Source organism: Mustela nigripes, chromosome 16 (assembly GCF_022355385.1).
Source record: "Mustela nigripes isolate SB6536 chromosome 16, MUSNIG.SB6536, whole genome shotgun sequence".
Classification (NCBI taxonomy): domain Eukaryota; kingdom Metazoa; phylum Chordata; class Mammalia; order Carnivora; family Mustelidae; genus Mustela; species Mustela nigripes.
Genome location: NC_081572.1, coordinates 54786810 through 54806357, shown reverse-complemented (window position 1 = coordinate 54806357; position 19548 = coordinate 54786810). Strand labels below are relative to the sequence as shown.

General features: G+C 47.0%; 1 protein-coding gene across 1 annotated transcript in view; it reads left to right on the top strand.

The window, feature by feature from the left end:
• Positions 1-19548, top strand: part of DNAH9 (dynein axonemal heavy chain 9) — a 314812-nt gene that overhangs the window by 19474 nt on the left and 275790 nt on the right. Inside the window, exons 7-11 of the mRNA XM_059380821.1 lie at positions 4276-4443; positions 6048-6164; positions 12185-12335; positions 15178-15292; positions 19269-19337. Of these exons, the coding sequence (XP_059236804.1) occupies positions 4276-4443; positions 6048-6164; positions 12185-12335; positions 15178-15292; positions 19269-19337 (620 nt within the window). The remainder of the gene's footprint in view (positions 1-4275; positions 4444-6047; positions 6165-12184; positions 12336-15177; positions 15293-19268; positions 19338-19548) is intronic.

The window sequence follows — 19548 nt, the reverse complement described above, 5'->3', positions numbered from 1 at the left end:
ATACTCTCGATTCTGCCTCTTTGTACCCAATGGCTACTGCCTGATCCCTAACTCTTTTTTAAAAATAAATCATTTGGGTCAAATTAGAAACCACCCCCCTTCCATGAAAGGGTCTTCTTTCTTTGACTTTATGACTTCCTAAGGAAATACCAAAAATATATAAAATCTTCGCAATTGCAACAGTCAAAATTCAAAGGGGAAAAGAGGGGCTTGGCTGCCTCTTGACTTCCCTCCGTCACCCTGCCTTCCTATTTGGGGCTCTAGTGCACGCACATGCACATGCACACACACCCCACACGGGCTCGGCTCCTTTTTTGTGCCCTCCTTGCAGGGAGGTGGCAGACCCTCCCTCTCCTTCCCCCTCCTCCCCTCTCCCCTTCTGTTTGTTTCTGCCTGTAGCCTCTTCCCTACCCACAGTGTCCAAAGCGGCTTGGAGAGAGCCCTCCTTTCTTTCATGATCAAATTGCTGTAAAGCTGTGATTCACTTGGAGACAAAACGATTTCCTGCTGAGGCTTTCTGCGAGGTGATTAGCAGGGGGAGAGGTAATCAGCTGACCTAATGTGCACCGCGTTCCTCGGCTCCTTCCACCATCTGCAGCCGCTCTGCTGCCTCCTTCTCCCCAGCCTAATTGGGGCGGCTTCCCTTTCAGCCGGCCCGAGCATGTGGCCACGTAGGAGACCATTAGCTACATAAGGTTGGCCTCTGTTGAAAGGTAAAGAAAACAGTCTTTCACCCAACGACCTTTCAAGATTTTCATCCATGAATGCCTGCTTTGTGCTCTCCCTTAATGAATTCTGGAGACATTTCTTTTAAGATGGGTGGCGTGACCTCTCCTTCGAGACCAGGATTGTGTTTGTGGGGTTTGGTCATCATTCCCGCTTTCAAGTCCACGCCTCACAGGCCATGGTACAAGTGGAGCCCTGCTCCCCATCGCCGCTGTTAAAGGTTGCTCAGTCGTTGCAGAGGAACCAAGCAGCTGGTCTGCTGCCTGGGACCCCATGCTCTTTGGGGGATCCGGCCGGGAGCTGTCTATCAGCTCTTGGACCTCTTTTACCCACCACCCTGAGCTAGTGACATCAGCGTGATGGTAACGCATGACAATGGCCACCGCATATGGACGTCACACCAAGGCACTCACCGTGTCACGCAGAAGCTCCACTGGCGTGTCAGGGGGTAGCGAACCACGTGGTGTGTGCACGGGGAGGTAAGGTTCATTTAGGGATGTTGGGTGTCTTGCTTGAAGCTGCGTAGCTGGGAAATGGCAGACCAGGGTTGGGGGGGTACCCAGGGCCTTTGAGCCCTTAGTCCTAGGATATTTTTAAGCATCAGTTAAGCCTCATATTGGCTTGAATTAACCTTTTATTTGTTTTACGAGGACGTGTAAATAAACAACAGAAAGAACTGGCATTCAGATATGTTAAGAATCAAAGTCATAATCCCCATCCCACAATGTCTGTTCCACAGTTGGGAGACAACTTTCCGCCTGATTCAGGAACCTTCTCTACGACGTCTCTGATGTCAGACTTCTTCGAAAAGCCATGCGGTGATGGAGAGCTCACCATCTCTCTTACCGCTCCGTTCTATATATAGTCCAGCATTTCTCCGCACGAGACTGTTTTGTTTTATTAAGTGGAACCATGTGAAATTGCCATTTTGGGGTAGGTCAGCAGGGTCAAGTGCAGGATGTGTTACAAGTGCAACCTGCCAGTGGAGGCCAAATCTGCTTTTTTGTCCTCTTCCCTCATTTGCCTTATTTCAGCCCTCTGAGGAGGACCACCCTGGGGTCTGCCTTGCCCTTGACCGAGGCCCTTCAGACACTTAATGGCCGTCTCACCATGTTACTGAATGTGCTTCTCTTCTCTAATTTTTCTTATTTGCTCCAATTGCTCTGGAGTCCCTGGTTTTTAGGTTCTCTGCCGACCTGTCACCGTCTCCCGGAGCTGTTGTAGCTGAGTGTGAGTTTACAGATCATACAGTTTTCTATTCAACAAATGTTTCTTCGGCGTCTAGGACTCCCAGGGGCAGAAGATACTGTGGTATTTCTGGGACCCGAGACCATGCTTCAAGTAGGCTTGAGACTAAAATAGTGCCACAAAATACCATCTAGTTTTCTGATGTCATCAAACCTGTCGGGATGCATCTGCCTTTTAACGTGGTTAGAGAGTATTTTCCTAAAAATTGAAATAGAAATTCCACGGAATTAGGAAAGATAAGTACCCAGGTGATATTCCATAGCACAAACACCTTTCTGCTATCACGCTGATTACAACTAAGCACTTCTTGAATGATTTGATTTACTACTTAAGTCAATTTCATTTAAATCAAATTCATTTCTGTTTTCCTCCCTGTATGTAAAGTTGAACCATGTTTTTATTTTTATTTTTTATTTTTGTTAAAGAGTTTATTTATTTATTTGACAGAGAGAGACACAGCGAGAGAGGGAACACAAGCAGGGGGAGTGGGAGAGGGAGAAGCAGGCTCCCCGCTGAGCAGGGAGGGTGAAGCGGGGGCTTGATCCCAGAACCCTGGGATCATGACCTGAGCCAAAGGCAGAAGCTTAACAACTGAGTCACCCAGGCATCCCTGAACCATGTTTTTACATAAAGTCTGCCCCATTTCCCACCATCACAGGCAAGAAAGAGCCCCTGGTCCAGGCATAGGTCTTCCTTCTCCATGGCTGCTTCTCTCTGCTTCTCTCCTCCCCGACTCAAGCCGCTTGTTGATGAACATGCCTGAGCATAGCCAAGGACAAGGGTTGTTCAATGGGCTGCTCCAGCCTTCAGGGTGCCCTCCTGGTAACGCAGGGCAAACCAGCCCCATCTTAGCACTTCCCGCTGCCCCTGTCTCTGTTGCAGGTCTTGTTGTCCCAACGAGAGAAAGGAGTCTGGGCAGGCTTTCACTGGGCTGACTGGTGAACCCGCAGCGGCGGCCATTGGCCACCTGGAGTCTCTGGCAGCAGAGAGTTCCCGGAGTGGAACCAGGACCCTCTGGGTTTTCTCCCCTGTGACACAGTGTTTCGTGTACTTGCCCTTCGATCTCCTTCAGGATAGAAGACCCCAAAACCACCCAAAGGCTATCATTGTCTCTCTTGTCAAAGAGAGACATGTGCCTACACTCAGGTGCCTACACTGGAAGTTGTAAGGGGAGAGTCTTGGTTTGTAGCTTCTGTGATTTCAGACCAGAATTCATGAGAGATAAATGCAGTCTGTCATGTTAGCGTGTTCTGGAGGCTCCTGTCAGACGAAGCAGCTTCTGGGGCCTTAGGAGGGGTTCCTGCCTGAGGCTCTGAGCTGTCCACCTGTCCCTTAATTCTGAGCACGGCCGGGACATGGCCATATCAACTATCACAAGGACAGTAATACATACCGTGTATTAAGTGCATATCAGGCACTGGCCTAAATCCTAAGCCAGCACTGACTTATTTCATTCCCATTATTGCTACCCTGTTACAGATGAAGAAACCCGACACAGAGAGGTCACATGATTGCCCCCCATCCGCCCCCCCCCCCCCCCCCAGCTGGCCACATGGGGTGCCGTGGCTGCAGACACTTGGAAGAACACCCTGCACTTGACTTTTCCTGGCAGGAGTGGATGCTGGGAGTGGTGGTGTCTCCGCCTTAGCTTGTCCTCCAGACTGTTTGGAGGATCCGCGTTCTGTCAATATCCCCTAAGATTCCTGTCCTTCTAGAACTGGACAACATGCTCCCATTGAAATGGATTTTTTTTTTTAAATCAGAAGGAAAGCTACCAATCATGCAAATAATGTTGTTAAGTTTTATTATTTATTCAAGAACACAGAAAGAGTCTGAAGCATAAATTTGATTTTTTTCTTTCTTTTTTTTTTTTTTTTTTTTTTTTTGGTTTGTGCGAATTTCATTTATGTGTACTTTCTCTTTGCCTCGTTGGTGAGTTTCACCAAGAGTTGTTTGTACAAACCCAATCTAATACTAAGGTCCCAATACTAATCACCTTCATATTTTCCTAAGCAACCACCACCCCGGTGATTTCTAGCCCTTCCCAGCACTACTGTGAGTATTACCTGCTGCTGCTACTATTGTTAGTATTTTATTTTATTTTTAACCATTTTATTTATTTATTTGAGAGAGAAGCACAGTGCAAGCAGGGGGAGGGGTAAAGGGAGAGGGAGAAGCAGACTCCTCGATGAGCAGGGAGCCCGATGTGGGGCTGGATGTCAGGACCCCAAGATCATGACCTGAGCCACCCAGGCGCCTCTGTTGTTCCCATTTTAACTATTTTGTGCATTTTCCCTGCAGGATCTCCTGAAGACAACCCTGGATTTCCACCAACTGGGAAAGCTTGAATTTAGTGGCATAAGAGGGAATGCCCTGAGTCGCCAGGTCCAGCAAATGTACGACGGATTTCAAGAGATGTACGGGGTCTTCTCAGAGTCCTCCTATGACTGCTTGGACCCCCAGAGCACGGTGAGGCTTGGAAAGGCTAACTTGCAAGCTTTCTTCTCTTTCTCAGATGCCTCCAGGAGGGAAGGTCTGCGTGTTCACACGCATTTTCCCTGTGTATTTCCTTTGGCCCTGGTTCCGGAGGGAGTCCTCTAGAGGAAGAGAAGGCCAGCATTGCAGTAGGCAGGATCAAGGACACAGGAGCCCACCTGTCACCTGCAGCCCGGGGACATCTGAGACTTGTGGGTCCAAGCCTGCAGCAGGGAGAAAAGCAGCAGAAGGGTCAGTACAGAAATAGGGAATGGAATGCTGGGAAGGGAGTGGTGAGTTACGGGGAAAGGAATTGCAAGAGTACAGGAGGGGAAGAGGAGAAAGAAATTTAGCAGAAATCTGCTGTGAGCACCTTACAACAGTGGGGGATTAGTTGGCCAAACCCAGAAAATATCCCTTTCTAAAATTCCACGAATCTGAAGTATGGGGGGGGAAAAAGTGGGGGGGACAGGTACAAAATAGGATATATACCGTGTGTTTCCTACCAAATGAGAAAATAAACGCACCACATCTTACATGCACAGGGAAACACACTACAGTGTTAGTGTGGTTGGGTTTCTGAGGGAGAAAACTGCTATGCTTTTCTATTTCTCTTTGTCTTTTTGTAAGAATACGCATCAGTGTTGTGAAAGCCATAATCACAGGTAATGATTGCGCAGATCAGAGCTTTGAGTTAACCAAGTTTCTTGGGAAATTGGTACCTTCTAGGAAGAGAACACACTTGGGGCTGCCCAATAAAATACAATAATTGAGACGTGCTTACCCTCAAAATATATGTATATATTCACTGTTGATCTGAATTTAAATTGAACTGGGTGTCTTGTAACTTTATTTGCTAAATTTAGCAACGGGAGGAACAATGGCTAGCTGCCGTCCCTATCCAATTAAAGTGTACCTAGAAGAAATCGTGGGTATTCATTTAATTAGCTTGCTTTTCTTCTCATGGCCAGATTAGTTTGTTTACACTAAAAAAAAAAAAAAATAGGATTTTGAGTTGAGGACGGGAGGAGCGTAGGTGGTAATGATAGGCTAACCTTGTTGCTGGGGCTATGCTGCCAGGGTGGTGGACTTTGGGGCGGCATGAGCTGGCCTTGGGGCTTCAGGAGGTAGGAGAGGAGCCCGGAGAGACAGTGACACAGTGCCAACCTCCCATCCCACTCACTTTACCCTTTTGCCTAGGGTCTAGGAAAACAAAACTGCAATAACAGGGTAATTGTCTGCTTGGGCAAAAAGTATGCAATGCCAAGGTGAAGTTTAGAAAGTTACAACAAGGGCGCCTGGGTGGCTCAGTGGGTTAAAGCCTCTGCCTTCGGCTCAGGTCATGATCCTAGGGCCTTGGGATCGAGCCCCACATCAGGCTCTCTGCTCAGCGGGGAGCCTGCTTCCCTCTCTCTCTCTGCCTGCTTCTCTGCCTACTTGTGATCTCTGCCTGTCAAATAAATAAATAAAATCTTAAAAAAAAAGAAAAGAAAGTCACAACAAATCCTTGGAATAGCCAACTCAAGGACAGAGGTTGTAGTAAAGAGCGAAGTGGGAGTGGACTGGAGGAGATCATGTTTGTCTTCTGTCCTCTTCAGGAATTTGAAAACGACGTGTGTGAATTTAACCAGAGAGTAGAAGATCTTGACCGAAGACTGGGAACTATCTTCAGTCAAGCCTTTGATGATGCCCCTGGTTTGGAGCACGCTTTTAAGGTTTGTGCAGTAGGACGTGGTGGTGGGGTAAGTAGGGGGTGCTGTTGTGCTCCAGTCTCTGCTCCAGTCTCTAGTCTCCGACCCTAGCAGAGGAGGGAAAGGATCCTCTTCCCACTGTTTTGTTCCTTGCAGAGAACAATTGTTCCTGTCAATCCAGTAGTACTGTGGGTAAACTAGTGAGGGCAAAGGACTGGACAGAACTGGGCTTCTCAGGTTGATTATGAATGCTTTTGTAGAAACATAGCAACATAAAAATACATTTCAAAAGAGTTATTCCGGAGGTGCCTGGCTGGCTTAGTCAGAAGAGTTTACATCTCTTTTTTTTTTCTTTTTTCCCCACTTTAATATTATTTAATTTCAAGTTAGTTTACATAGTGTATTATTTGTTTTAGGGGTAGGTTTTAGGGGTAGGTTTTAGTGATTCATGAGTTGCATATGACACCCAGCGCTCATTACGTCAAGTGCCTTCCTTCATGCCCGTCACCCAGTTGCCCCATCCTCTCACCCCCTCCCCTCCAGCAGCCTTCAGTTTGTTTCCTATAGTTAAGAGTCTCCTATGGTTTGTCTCTCTGTTTTCATCTTACTTTAGTCTTCCTTCCCTTCACCTATGTTCACTTGTTTTGTTTCTTAAATCCTGCATATGAGTGAAATGATATTGTATTTGTCTTTCTCTGACTTACTTTGCTTAGCATAATACCCACTAGTTCTGTCCATGTCATTGCAAGTGGTAAGATTTCGTTTTTTTGAGGGCTGAGTAATATTCCATTGTGTGTGTGTGTGTGTGTGTGTGTGCATGCGCATGTGTGCACACGTGTACGCACATACCTTCTTATCCCTTCATTTGTCCATGGACATCAGGGCTCTTTCCATAGTTTGGCTATTGTGGACATTGCTGCTATAAACATTCGGATGCACGTGCTCCTTCAGGTCACTACATTTGTATCTTTGGGGTAAATACACAATTGCTGGGTCATAGGGTAGCTCTGTTATCAACTTTTTGAGAAACCTCCACACTGTTCTCCAGAGTGGCTGCGCCAGCTTGCCTTCCCACCTTCCCAACCTATGTAAGAGGGTTCCCCGTTCTCCACATCCTCGCCAACATCTGTCATTTCCTGACTTGTTAATTTTGGCCATTCTGACTGGTGTGAAGTGGTATCTCGTTGTGGTTTTGATTTCTATTTCCCTGATGCCAAGTGATGTGGAGCACTTTTTCATGCGTCTGTTGGCCATCTGGATGTCTTCTTTGGAGAAATGTCTGTTCATGTCTTCTGCCCATTTCTTGACTGGATTTTTTTTTTTTGCTTTTTGGGTGTTGTGTTTGATGAGTTCTTTACAGATTTTGGATACCAGTCCTTCATCTGATAAGACATTTGCAAATATCTTCTCCTGTTCTATAGGTTGCTTTTTAGTTTTGTTGATTGTTGTCTTTGCTGTGCAGATGCTTTTTATCCTGATGAAGTCCCAATAGTTCATTTTTGCTTTTGTTTCCCTTGCCTTTGGAGACATGTCTAGTCAGAAGTTGCTGCGGCTGAGGTTAGGGAGGTTGCTAGGTTCTCCTCTAGGATTTTAATGAATTTCTGTCTCACATTTCGGTCTTTCATCCATTTTGCATTTATTTTCGTGTGTGGGGTAAGACAGTGGTCCAATTTCATTCCTCTGCATGTGGCTACCCAATCTTCCCAACACCATTTGTTCAAGAGAGACTTTTTTCCATCAAATATTCTTTCTTGCTTTGCTGAAAATTAGTTGACCATACAATTGAGGGTCCATTTCTGGATTCTCCACTCTGTCCCTTGGATCTGTTTTTGTGCCAATACGATACTGTCTTGATGACTACAGCTTTGTAATAGAGCTTGAAGCCTGGAATTGTGATGCCACCAGCTTTGGTTTTCTTTTTCAACATTCCTTTGGCTCTTTGGGGTCTTTTCTGGTTTCATGGAAATTTTAGAATTGTTTGCTCCAGCTCTGTGAAAAATGCTGGTGTTATTTTGATAGGGATTGCTTTGAGTACGTAGATTGGTTCAGGTAGTACAGACATTTTAACAATGTTTGTTCTTCCAATCCATTGTTTGTTGCTCCAATGAGCATGGAATGTTTTTCCATCTCTTTGTGTCTTCCTCAATTTCTTTCATAAGTGTTCTGTAGTTTTCAGAGCACAGATCTTTTACTTCTTTGGTTTGGTTTATTTCTAGCATTCTTATGCTTTTGGGTGCAGTTGTAAAGGGGATCAATTCCTTGATTTCTCTCTCTGATGCTTCGTTGTTGGTGTATAGAAATGCAGCAGACTTCCGTGCATTGATTTTATATCCTGCAACTTTGCTGAATTCTTCTATCAATTCTAGCAATTTTTTTGGTGGAGTCTTTCAGGTTTTCTACATATTGTCTCCAAAGAATGAAAATTCAACTAGTTCCTGCCTATCAGGATTTTATTTTTTATTTTATATTTTTAAATTTCTTTTTGTTGTCTGGCTGATTGCTGGGGCTAGGGCCTCTAGTACTATGTCGAACAGCAGTGGTGAGAGTGGACATCTCTGTCATGTTCCTGATCTCAGGGGGAAAGCCCTCAGTTTTTCCCCATTGAGAAGGGTATTTGCTGTGGATCTTTTTAATATGACCTTTATGAGGTTGAGGTATGTTCCCTCCACCCCTACACTGTTGAGTTTTGATCAAGAAAGGAGGCTCTATTTTGTCAAATGCTTTTTCTGCATCAATTGAGAGGATCATATGGTTCTTGTCCTTTCTTTTATTAATGTGGTATATCATGCTGATTGACTTTTGGATGTTGAACCACCCTTGCAGCCCAGGAATAAATCCCACTTGGTCGTGGTGAATAATCCTTTTAGTGTACTGTTGGATCTGATTGACTAATATCTTGTTGAGAATTTTGGCATCCCTGTTCATTAGGGATATTGGTCTCTGTAATTCTCCTTTTCAGTGAGGTATTTGTCTGGTTTTAGAGTCAAGGTAATGCTGACCTCATAGAATGAGTTTGGAAGTTTTCCTTCCATTTAATTTTTTGGAACAGTTTCAGAAGAATAAGTATTAAATCTTTTTTAAATGTTTGGTAGAATTCCCCTAGAAAGTCATCTGGTTCTGGACTCCTGTTTGTTGGGAGATTTTTGATGACTGATTCAATTTCTTTGCTGGTTATGGGTCTGTTTAGATTTTTCTATTTCATCCTGTTTCAGTTTTGGTAGTTTATATGTTTCTAGGAATTTATCCATTTCTTCCAGATTGCCTAATTTGTTGGCATATAATTGCTCATAATATTCTCTTCTAATTGTTTATATTTTTGCAGTGTTAGTGTGATCTCTCCTCTTTCATTCAGTGTTTTATTTACTTGGGTCCTTTCTCTTTTCTTTTTCATAAGTCTGGCTAGGAGTTTTTCAATTTTGTTAATTCTTCCAAAGAACCCATTCTTAGTTCTGTTGATATGCTCTACTATTCTTTTGATTTCTGTATCATTGATTTCTGCTCTAATCTTCCATTATTTCCCTTCTCCTGCTGGGCTTAAGCTTTACTTGCTGTTGTTTTTCCAGCTCTTTTAGGTGTAAAGTTAGGTTGTATTTTTGAGACTTTCTTGCTTCTTGGGGAAGGCCTGTATTGCAGAACACTTCCTTCTTAGGACAACCTTTGCTGGATCTCAGATATTTTGGACTGTCATGTTTTCATTTTCATTTGCTCCCATGTATTTTTTAAATTCTTCTTTAATTTCCTGGTTGACCCATTCATTCTTTAGTAGGATGCTCTTTAACCTCCATGTTTTTGTGGTCCTTCCAAATTTTTCCTTGGAGTTCACTTCAAGTCTCATAGTGTTGTGGTGTGAAAATATTCATGGTATAATCTCAATCTTTTTGTATCATTGAGTCTTTATTTGTGACCCAGTGTGTGATCTATTCTGGAGAATGTTCCATGTGCACTCAAAAAGAATGTGTGGTCTGCTGCTTTAGGATGAAATGCTCTGAATTTATTTGCGAAGTCTATATGGTCCAATGTGTCATTCAAAGCCCTTGTTTCCATGTTGATCTTCTATATAGATGATCTGTCCTTTGCTGTGAGGAGGGTGTTAAATGCCCTATTGTTATTGTATTATCATCTATGAGTTTCTTTAAGTTTGTTACTCATTGACTTTATATTTGGCTTCTCCTAAGTTAGGGACATAGATATTTACAATCTTTAGATATTCTTATTGGATGGAACCCTTTATTATGACATCATGTCCTTCTTCATCTCTTATTACAGTCTTTGGCTTAAATCTAGTTTGTCTGATATAAGTGGGGTTCCTCCGGCTTTCTTTTGATGTCCATCAGCATGATAAGTGATTCTCCACCCCCTTACTTTCGATCTAGAGGGGTCTTTGAGTCTAAAAGGAGCCTCTTGTAAGCAACATATCAATGGGTCTTAATTTTTTTATCCATTCTGATACCCTGTGTCTTTTGATTAGAGAATTTAGGCCACATAAACTCAGAGTAATTATTGAGAGATATGAATTTAGTGCCATTTTATTACCTATAAAGTTGTTATTCCTGTAGATTGTCTCTGTTCCTTTCTAGTTTTTGTTACTTTTGGTTTCTCTTTCCCACAGAAGAGCATGCGACTCTTGATCTTGTGGTCATGGGTTTGAGCCCCATGTTGGGTGTAGAGATTACTTAAATAAATTTTTTAAGGGTTTCTTCTGGAACACTGTCTTTGGGCCTTAGCAGTAGGGTGGCCATTAAAAGTGGAGAAGTCTACTGTGATTGCCACCTGAATCCTTGACTCTTGCACCATGCTATTTAACCAGTGCTGCCCAGTTGATTCAAGCTGGACCAAACCCTGCGAGTAACTGGTTATAGGAGTCAGCTACTAGCAACTAGAATGAGAAGACTGTACCCTTGCCCTCCATTGCAGGGCAGGAGCAAGATGGAAGAATAGGGAGGTGGCTTCGGATGAGGAGTACACAAATGGTGGCATACTGAGAGTTCTGACTGAGACATATCGGGTGACTTGACACTTTTGTAGTGCATGATCGACCTTCTATAAACTACAAAGGAACTCACTCTGTAAAGGCTTAAGGATTAGAACCTGGACTGGTCAGTGGCAGTTACCAGGAGACAGCTTTTGGCTCAGTGGAAGAGAGAGATTTCTGAAAGCTATTAAAAGGTGGAATGAACTTCCTTGAGAAATGGATAAGTTTCTAGTCACTGGAAATGTCCTCAGGTAGCTTTAATGACTGGTGGGACAATCATAGAAGAGGCTCAAACCTCAGAAGGGTGAGTCTGCGCTATCCTAGGATACCAGGTTACCCAGCATGCCAGGCTTCGTTAGCCACAACCTTTTATAAATAGTGTGGCTCCCTACCTCATATGGGAACACTAGTAGGATTCCTTTCCAAGCATTTGAACTCATTCCAGAAATTACTTCCAGAATTCATTCTCTCTGAAACATTTTTCTTGTTCCAAACTTCAGATTTTAGCCTTCCACATTCTCCCCAATACCCAGCCTGCTTAGCTTCTTCATCTCCTCTCCATCTTCACCCTCTACCTCTATTTTTCTTATTCTTCTTCTTTTTTTTAATGGAGAACTTCACCTTTACTCAGAGTCTCTCGACACATCCGAGTTCAGCATCTAAATTAGCGGACAGGACTCCTTCCCCATTAGAAACAAAGGAGAGGGGGGCCTCAGTGGCTCAGTCAGTTAAGCGTCTGATTTCAGTTCAGGTCATGATCTCAGGGTCCTGGGGTCGAGCCCCATGTGGGGCTCCCTGCTTCTCCCTCTCTCTCTGCCCCTCCCCACCTTGAACACACTCTCTTTCTCTCTCTGTCAAATAAATAAATAAAATATTTTTTAAAAAAAGCAAAGAGAGGGGGGCACACTATCACTCTCAACCCATTCATAATTATAGATACAGTCACAATAACAATTTTTGATCCTCTTCTGTTGGCGGCTATATGAAGGAAAAGCCAAGACACAGGATGTATGTAGCCTTAGAAAGGTTGACTCTGTGACTATTTCTTTTTCTCTCTCTGCCTCTTCTGCAGCTGCTGGACATTGCAGGGAAACTCCTGGAAAGACCACTTATAGCACAGGATGCTTCTGAAAAATACTTGCTGCTCATCCAAATGTTCATCAAAGACCTGGATACAGTGAGGGCCATCTACAGTCAGCGCATCCAGGAGGAGGCAGAACATGGTAGGTCTGTTGACTGAAGATTTGGATGGGGACACTTGTGTTACCAGGAAGGGTGCAACTCACTCCACTTCTATCTGTGAAATGGCCACGAGGGAATCCCTGATATTCTCCAAGAAAACAAAAAACCTTCTTGCTTGAAATTTCAGACCATCTCAGGTCATTGTAGTATTCAAGGAACTGTGCATTTCCTTGTGTCCGGGGCTGAGACTGGTGGCCAACCCAGAGCAGTGAGGTCTTGCCTGCCTCTGATGGAGAGCTTAGCATGATGTAGGAGTTGACCCTCGGTTAGTACTGCCAATGCTGCTTCATCTCCGACATACTTCAGTTCCACAGTAGATTTTTATACACCCGAGGAAGGTTTCTGATCCCTTCCAAGGCCATAGCCGCCATGCAGGAGCCCAACAGAGGATGACACCATGCCGAATTGTTATTTCTCCATTTTTATGGAAGTTCTTAGAGGCCCTGTCTTATGTGATTGAAAGTCAAACCAAGTCCAATTCAGCTCTACAAACATTTATCGAGTCCTTGCTAGGTGAAGGACACATTTGTGAGCACTTATAGGAGAGGCAGGCCAGGATGAGGGATAAAGGAATTAATCCTGGAAGGTGGCTCTTCAGGGAACACATCGGGTATGAGTGATATTAACAAGAACACGGAGCAGAACAGAAGTAGGGCTCAACTTGCCCCATGAAGAACCATAATGACATAAGATGGCTTGTGGCTGGGCGCCTGGGTGGCTCAGTGGGTTAAGCCGCTGCCTTCGGCTCAGGTCATGATCTCAGGGTCCTGGGATCGAGTCCCGCATCGGGCTCTCTGCGCGGTGGGGAGCCTGTTTCCTCCTCTCTCTCTCTCTCTGCCTGCCTCTCTGCCTACTTGTGATCTCTCTCTGTAAAATAAATAAATAAATCTTTAAAAAAAAAAAAAAAAAAAAGATGGCTTGTGGCTGGGAGATCCAAGGGAGCACGTGTGGCCTAGGTGACCTTGAGCTGAGCCCTGTGAGGCTGGGGAGTGGACGGCCAGGGAGAAGTGGTAAAGGCCTCTGAAGCAGAGGACGAAGGAGAGGATGTGGAAGGTGATCAGTCAGAGCTGCCCATGGCCAAACAAGGTGTGTGGAGGGAGATTAGGTGAACCATGGAATTTGGGGCCAGATTTAGGAATCTGGAACTCATTATTCAGGCACCAGGAAAATTTCCAAGGTTTTTAAGCAAGAGAGGAGCAGCATCACTCTGTGGATAAGCAGGTTTTCTAGCGAGGTCATTAAGAAACGCTTCCAGGTAGGAGATCATTCCCAGAAGATCTATGGGGCCATGGTCATGCCTTCTTCCAGTCCGATGCAGAATCTGAAAGTTCACATGCCTTCTGAGGCCTTGTTAGTTTTCTACTGCTGCCCAGTGAATTATTGTGATGTCTGTGGCTTAAATAAAATAATACCCATCTTTTGACTCATAGTTCTGTAGGTCAGAGCCCAGCTTGATGTGCCTTATTCTCCACCCAGAGGGCCCCAGGGCTGAAATCAAAGAGTCAGGCGGCCAAGTTCTCATCAGGAGGCTTTGTGGGGGGAAATCCATTTTCCAGTTCCTTTTGTTGGGAGAATCCAGTTCCTTGTGACTGTCGATCTGAGGTCTGCCACTCCTCATTGGCTGCCAGGCATGGGCGGGAGGTGGGGAGTCACTTAGTGACTGAAAGTCCCCTTCCTTACCATATGGCCAGGCTGTATGGCGGCCTCCATCCTCAAGCCAGTAGTGGCACGCTGAGTCCTTCTTATGCTTCCAATCCCTGACTTCTCCTGCCAGCAACCAGAGAAAACGCTCTTTTAGAGGACTCACCTGATTAAGTCAGGCCCACCTGCAATCATTTCCCTTTTGCTCTCTAACATATCATCACAGGAGTGCTTTCTCATTGTAGCCAGTTTCCCGCCACAGTAACAAGAAGATGATTATGCAAGTGTGAGGGTCATTGGTGTCATTGTAGAATTTTACCTGCCATGGAGATCAGGCAGAAAGTGACTATAATAGATCTGGGTTGGGTCTACATCAAGGAGCAATGGGGTCTGTGGCAAAATAAAGAAAGAGACCACTATTCAGCTCAGGTTGCTAGTTAGAAGCAGTGGCTGGTTCTCACCAAATGTTCTAACTGAGATTTAAAAAAAAAAAAAAAATCTAATCTTGTTCAATCATGACAACTAATTATGAGCAAAGAAGCCCACAGCATGGACTAAAGTCAGACTATCCAGACTGCACTAACTCTGGTCAAGCAGCTCACAGTCCACGTGGCCTGTCTCCTAACCTTGGTGAATTCTCAGAGAAACTGTGGAAATGAAGCAGGGAAGATATCAATCCCATTTTATAGGTGAAAAAAAAAAAAAAGAAAGAAAACCTGAGGTCCCAAGAGATCACGTTCCCTGTTGAAGGCCGGGGTTTCCAGCCCTGAATGTACAATTGAATTCCTCTCCAGAGCTTTAGAAAATATAGACCCCTCGGCCCCACCCAGATTTCTTAAGTCAGAAAGGTGAAGGCCGGTCCGAGGCTCAGTAGGTCTAAAGAGCCCCACAGGTGCAGCTGATATGCACGAAGCCAGGTAGAAAATCACTGGTGTGGAGCCAGAAAGCCAGCGAGCAGCACAGCTGGGCTGGGCACCCCGTCCTCTCACTGCATTTAATGTTCTCCCCAAAGCCACCCCTTTGTACTACTGAGCCTACATGGCCATGTCCCGGGATTCCCAGTGACTCTCAGTGTGAGTGCAGGGTGACGTTAGCACGTGAAGGCAGGGTACCAGGGGGCAGGTGTTCCCAGGCAGGGCTGGGGCCACGGCCTCACTAATTCCACCTGTGCTGTGTCCCCAGGGTTCTCTTCAGTACACAAGAACATGCCCACTGTGGCCGGGGGTCTCCGCTGGGCACGGGAGCTGAGACAGCGAATCCAGGAGCCCTATGCCATCTTCAGACGCATCACCCATCTGTAAGTAACTGGTTCCTGGAAGGCGAGCTCGGTTTCGGGTTCAGCTCCTGCTCTGGAATTTTGAGTGTTGTGAGGAATGCAACTTAGTCAGCTCAGGCATGAAAATCACCTTCATTTCTTTGCATCCTCAAGCAACAGACCAGCATCTCAGTCCATCTGGGCTGTAACACAGAATACCACAGGTGTTTCACATGCTTCACACGGCTCTGGAGCTGGGGGTGTCCAAGGTCACGGTCTTCTGTGTCCTCCTCTCCCTTCCGAGGGCTCCTCACCTCGTGGCCTCACCACCCCCAGAAGGCCCCATCTCCTAATGCCATCCCCTTGAGGGGTAGGATTGCAGCATGAATTTTGGGGTGAGGGGGTGCAAACATTTGGGAGTGAGATTGATACATTTGGACTGACAGGGGGCCCCCGGTGTCAGCGGAGGCTCAAAGGATGGCTGGCTGCCTCTTCCTGCTCCGCGAGATCAGTCTGTAGAGGTAAAGGAGTCCGGGTTTTTCCAGCTCTGTAGGATTCTACAGACACGTCTCTGCCACTAAGGTGGCTGGAAAAGAACGAAACCCAGAGTTTCCTAAAGCGTGGTGTAAGGACTTTGTCTATTAGCATACCCAGGGCTCTGGTCCAGTGCAGATTCCCAGGCCTCTCCTCCCTCGCTGGATTCTGAATCTGGAAGTGGGGTGGGGCCCTTGAATCCCCGTCCTGAGCAGGCTCCCCACTGAGATTCCACAGCTAACCGGGTTTGGTGGGACCCATTGGCCTGCCGCTCAGCCGAGCCTGGAAGCCGAGCTAGATACAGAGGCCCCTCGGCTGCTAGAAGCGAGAGACGGAACTGTTTGTGGGATCATGTTCAGGATGCTTCCAGGAAGGGCAGTCTCTCTCTGACCCCTCTTTACAGAGAACCGCGCCGAGGGCACTGGAGGGGCAAACAAAACCAAAACAGACTGTCCTCACAGGGGTTCTGGCCCTAGGTAGGGCTTTAGAGACGGTCTGGCGCAGGGGGTGAGGCTGAATGCTTTCAGAGGCCCCGAAGATGATGCCAGGCAGCCAAGATGGGCTCCAATGGGGGTCACCGCTGCCCCATCCAGTGCTGCCCAGCGGAAAAGCAGGACTCAGTATGCGCCAAATGCTGACACCGGGGGAAGCTGAAAATCTGGATGGGGATGTAAAGCGGCCAACTTGAGAATGAGCCAGTGCCCCCTTTCCCGAACTCGGCACAGATCAGATAACAGGCCTTCAGGTCAGGTGGGCTCAGCAGGCAATCCATTTGCAACATTTGCTGCAGCCTGAGCTTGCTGAGCTCTTTGTTTTGCAAAGGAAGAAACTAAGGGGAGACAGAACGGAGGCCACAGGCCTACCGCCCCAGAGAAAGTCCAGAAAGGACTGGAACAGTGTGGGGCTCAAGAGCCCCAGCCCAGAGGTCCTCCCAGGGAGTCCCCAGCCAGGGGAAGCTTGACCCCATGCCACTGAGCCCTCATCTTCTCAGACCCGCCCATTGATATGGGCTGGCCCAAGGGAGGGCATGACCTTGGGCGAGGGGGCTCTGTTGGGCCGCAGCTGTGTCCCAGGAGGCAGGTGGCTAGGCTTTATCAGCAGCAAACATCCATGGCCACGGGGGATGGGAGGGTGGTTTACACTGCCTGAGCCAGGGGGATCTGAATGGCACCCCAGCCAGTCCCCCACAGTTCCCCTGAAAAGTCCCATTTGTTTAAAAATGAATTCACATCCGTACTGTTCCCTATCATATACACCTGACCCTTGAACAACACAGGTCTGAGCTGCGTGGGTTCACTTACACCTAGATTTCTTTTCCTTTCCTTTCCTCCCCCCTCTGCCCCCCGCCCCTCAAAGTTTCCTTGTTTCCATTTGGTCCAGGGCTTGGGCAAGGGCTCCAGGGCGGTTACAAGCTACCTAGTGGCTTCAGGGAGACACAGACTCAGGCAAGGGGGATGCCAGAGGGACCCCTCAGGGGCCACTAGGCTCTGGAGGCTCCTCATCGTGCTTGAGAATGAGCCTTTCAAAGGGGAAGAGCAACCTGTCCAGCCCAGCCTGGGGGCCGCCAGCCTGTGGAGATACGACAGGGGCGCGCCGGTGTCTTGAGAAGTTTCACCTGCCCATCTAGGACGCGGTCCTCTGGGAATCACAGACGTAGGGCCTCCGCTGGCAGAACCCAGGGCCAGCGGACCCGGAAGGACCTGGTTCAGGGTCTTGTCCCCCTCTCAGCAGCGTCCATGGCATCCTAGGTCTCACTGCTCCCGTAATGGGACGGCTTCCCCATGTTTGGGGAGAGGCCCAGCCGCTTCCCTTGTGTTGCAACTTCAAGAGACAAAGGACACCCTTGCCCTTTCATGGCCAGAAGAATCGGCCCAGCCCTCCAGGACCACATCACTGAAGTAGAAGTCTGGAGGGAGGGAGGTGTAGGCTGGGAGGGAGGTGTGACTGGGTGCAGGCTGACCGTGGCCTCCCCTCCTCGATGCAATAAATCTGATGAACCTGGGAGCTCATGATTGGTCAGCAGGAAGGAGTTGAGCTCAGAAGACGGTGTTGGTTGGTCCCAGAGGCGGGGGATGGCTGAGAAGATGGTTTCAAACTTGCAGCTGGGAAAGAGGTCAGAGAGGGCTGGGAGGCTGGAAGGAGGGGTGATGCCTGGTCTGTCCCCTGCACACACCGCCCGAGCAGGAGATAGATCCAGGGGCCGCTGGCCCAGACGGAGTTTTTACAGTGCTGTAAATGTATTTTCTCCTCCTTATGATTTTCTTAACATTTTCCTCTGCCTAGTTTCCTTTATTGTCAGCATACAGTACATAAGGCATGTCATGTGGGAAATATGCCTTCATTGGCTGTTTATGTTCTCGGGAAGGCTTCTGGCCAACAGTAGCTCTTAGTAGTTTGGTTTTTAGGAAGTCACAAGTTCTGTGCCAGATCTTTGATTGCATGGGGGTCGGCATCCCCGTCGTTCAAGGGTCAGCTGTATATACAAATGGGTTCCTAAAATGTTTTCCAGTTCTCACCAGGAAGGGAAGTAGAACCTAGGGAGAATTTGCCCTTGCCCGGTGACTTACCAAACTTCCAGGCATTGCAGTGGGGGACCATTGTCCCCTCAGGCCTCCTCCTCCTCCAGAAACAAAAGTGAGATGGGGTGAGGAGGCTTGCAGAAATCCCACAGTGAGGGGAGGAGGGCTGGGGGGGAGCCAGCCCACTTAGTCTGAAGCCCTTTCCACGTCTTTCTACTATCTGCTCATTCACCAGGGAAGGGAACTAAGCAACTGTGAGAAAGAAAAAAAAAAGCCCTTCAGGAAATCCAGAGCTTTCTGTGCAGGCGTGAGGGCTTACACAGAAAGCTCGGGAGATCTAGTGAAGAAACTTTGTGTTGGTTTAAAGCCCAAATGGGTTTTTATAAAAATTTTCGCAAGAAGCTGCCTCATTTTGCCGGCAGAACCCACAGGGTTCCTGGGAAGGTTCTGAAAAGTGCTGATGCTTCACACATTACCCAGAAGCTGGTCTCTATTTCCTGTTGCAAAGGAGCATCAAACCCAGCTAACAGTGTATACACACATACACACACATTGTTTTAATGTTATCTAGTTTGTTACAGTGTTGCAATGCACAATATTATAGACAGTTTTTCTTCCTTAAATACAGAAAACTATGTAGAGCATTTTCCTGTCGTGTCTCAGTTTCCCTTTTATTCAGATTTCGGATGGACTTCACTTACCCACGTGTGACTGGCTGGGCTAGGGCTGGCTGCGTTCCCTCCCTGTCACCTGGGGGGCCCACCCTCATCTCTGGAAGTGCAGGTGCCCTCTAGTGGCCGGTGGGCGCTGCTGGCTTGGAGGCTGGAGGCTGGCTCCCTGAGGGATGTTTGGAGACCGGCCCTCGAAGCGGTTCAGTCTGTTCTTTGTAGGCTGTAGTTTGTTACTTGGATCATTATTTTGACTTCTGAATTGATGCCATTTCTTCTTCTCTTTTGTGGGGGCAGTTGCATGGACTCTGCCGAAGGAAAGCGAATGACCCAGAAATACGAAGATATGCTCTCACTGCTGGAAAAGTAAGCGGCTTCTGGGATCGCATTGTTCTGCAAATGGCATAGCCCCCCCCCCCCCCCCCGCATGCCTTTGTGGTTCCCGGTTTGTGCAGATTAACCCCCCCTTCCCCCGCCACCGTGGCTGCCAAATGCCTGTCTGTGTCTCAGGATAGAACCCGATGGCGGTGAGTACAGCGCCCTGCTGGGCCACCAACACAGGGCCTCTGGGGAATGC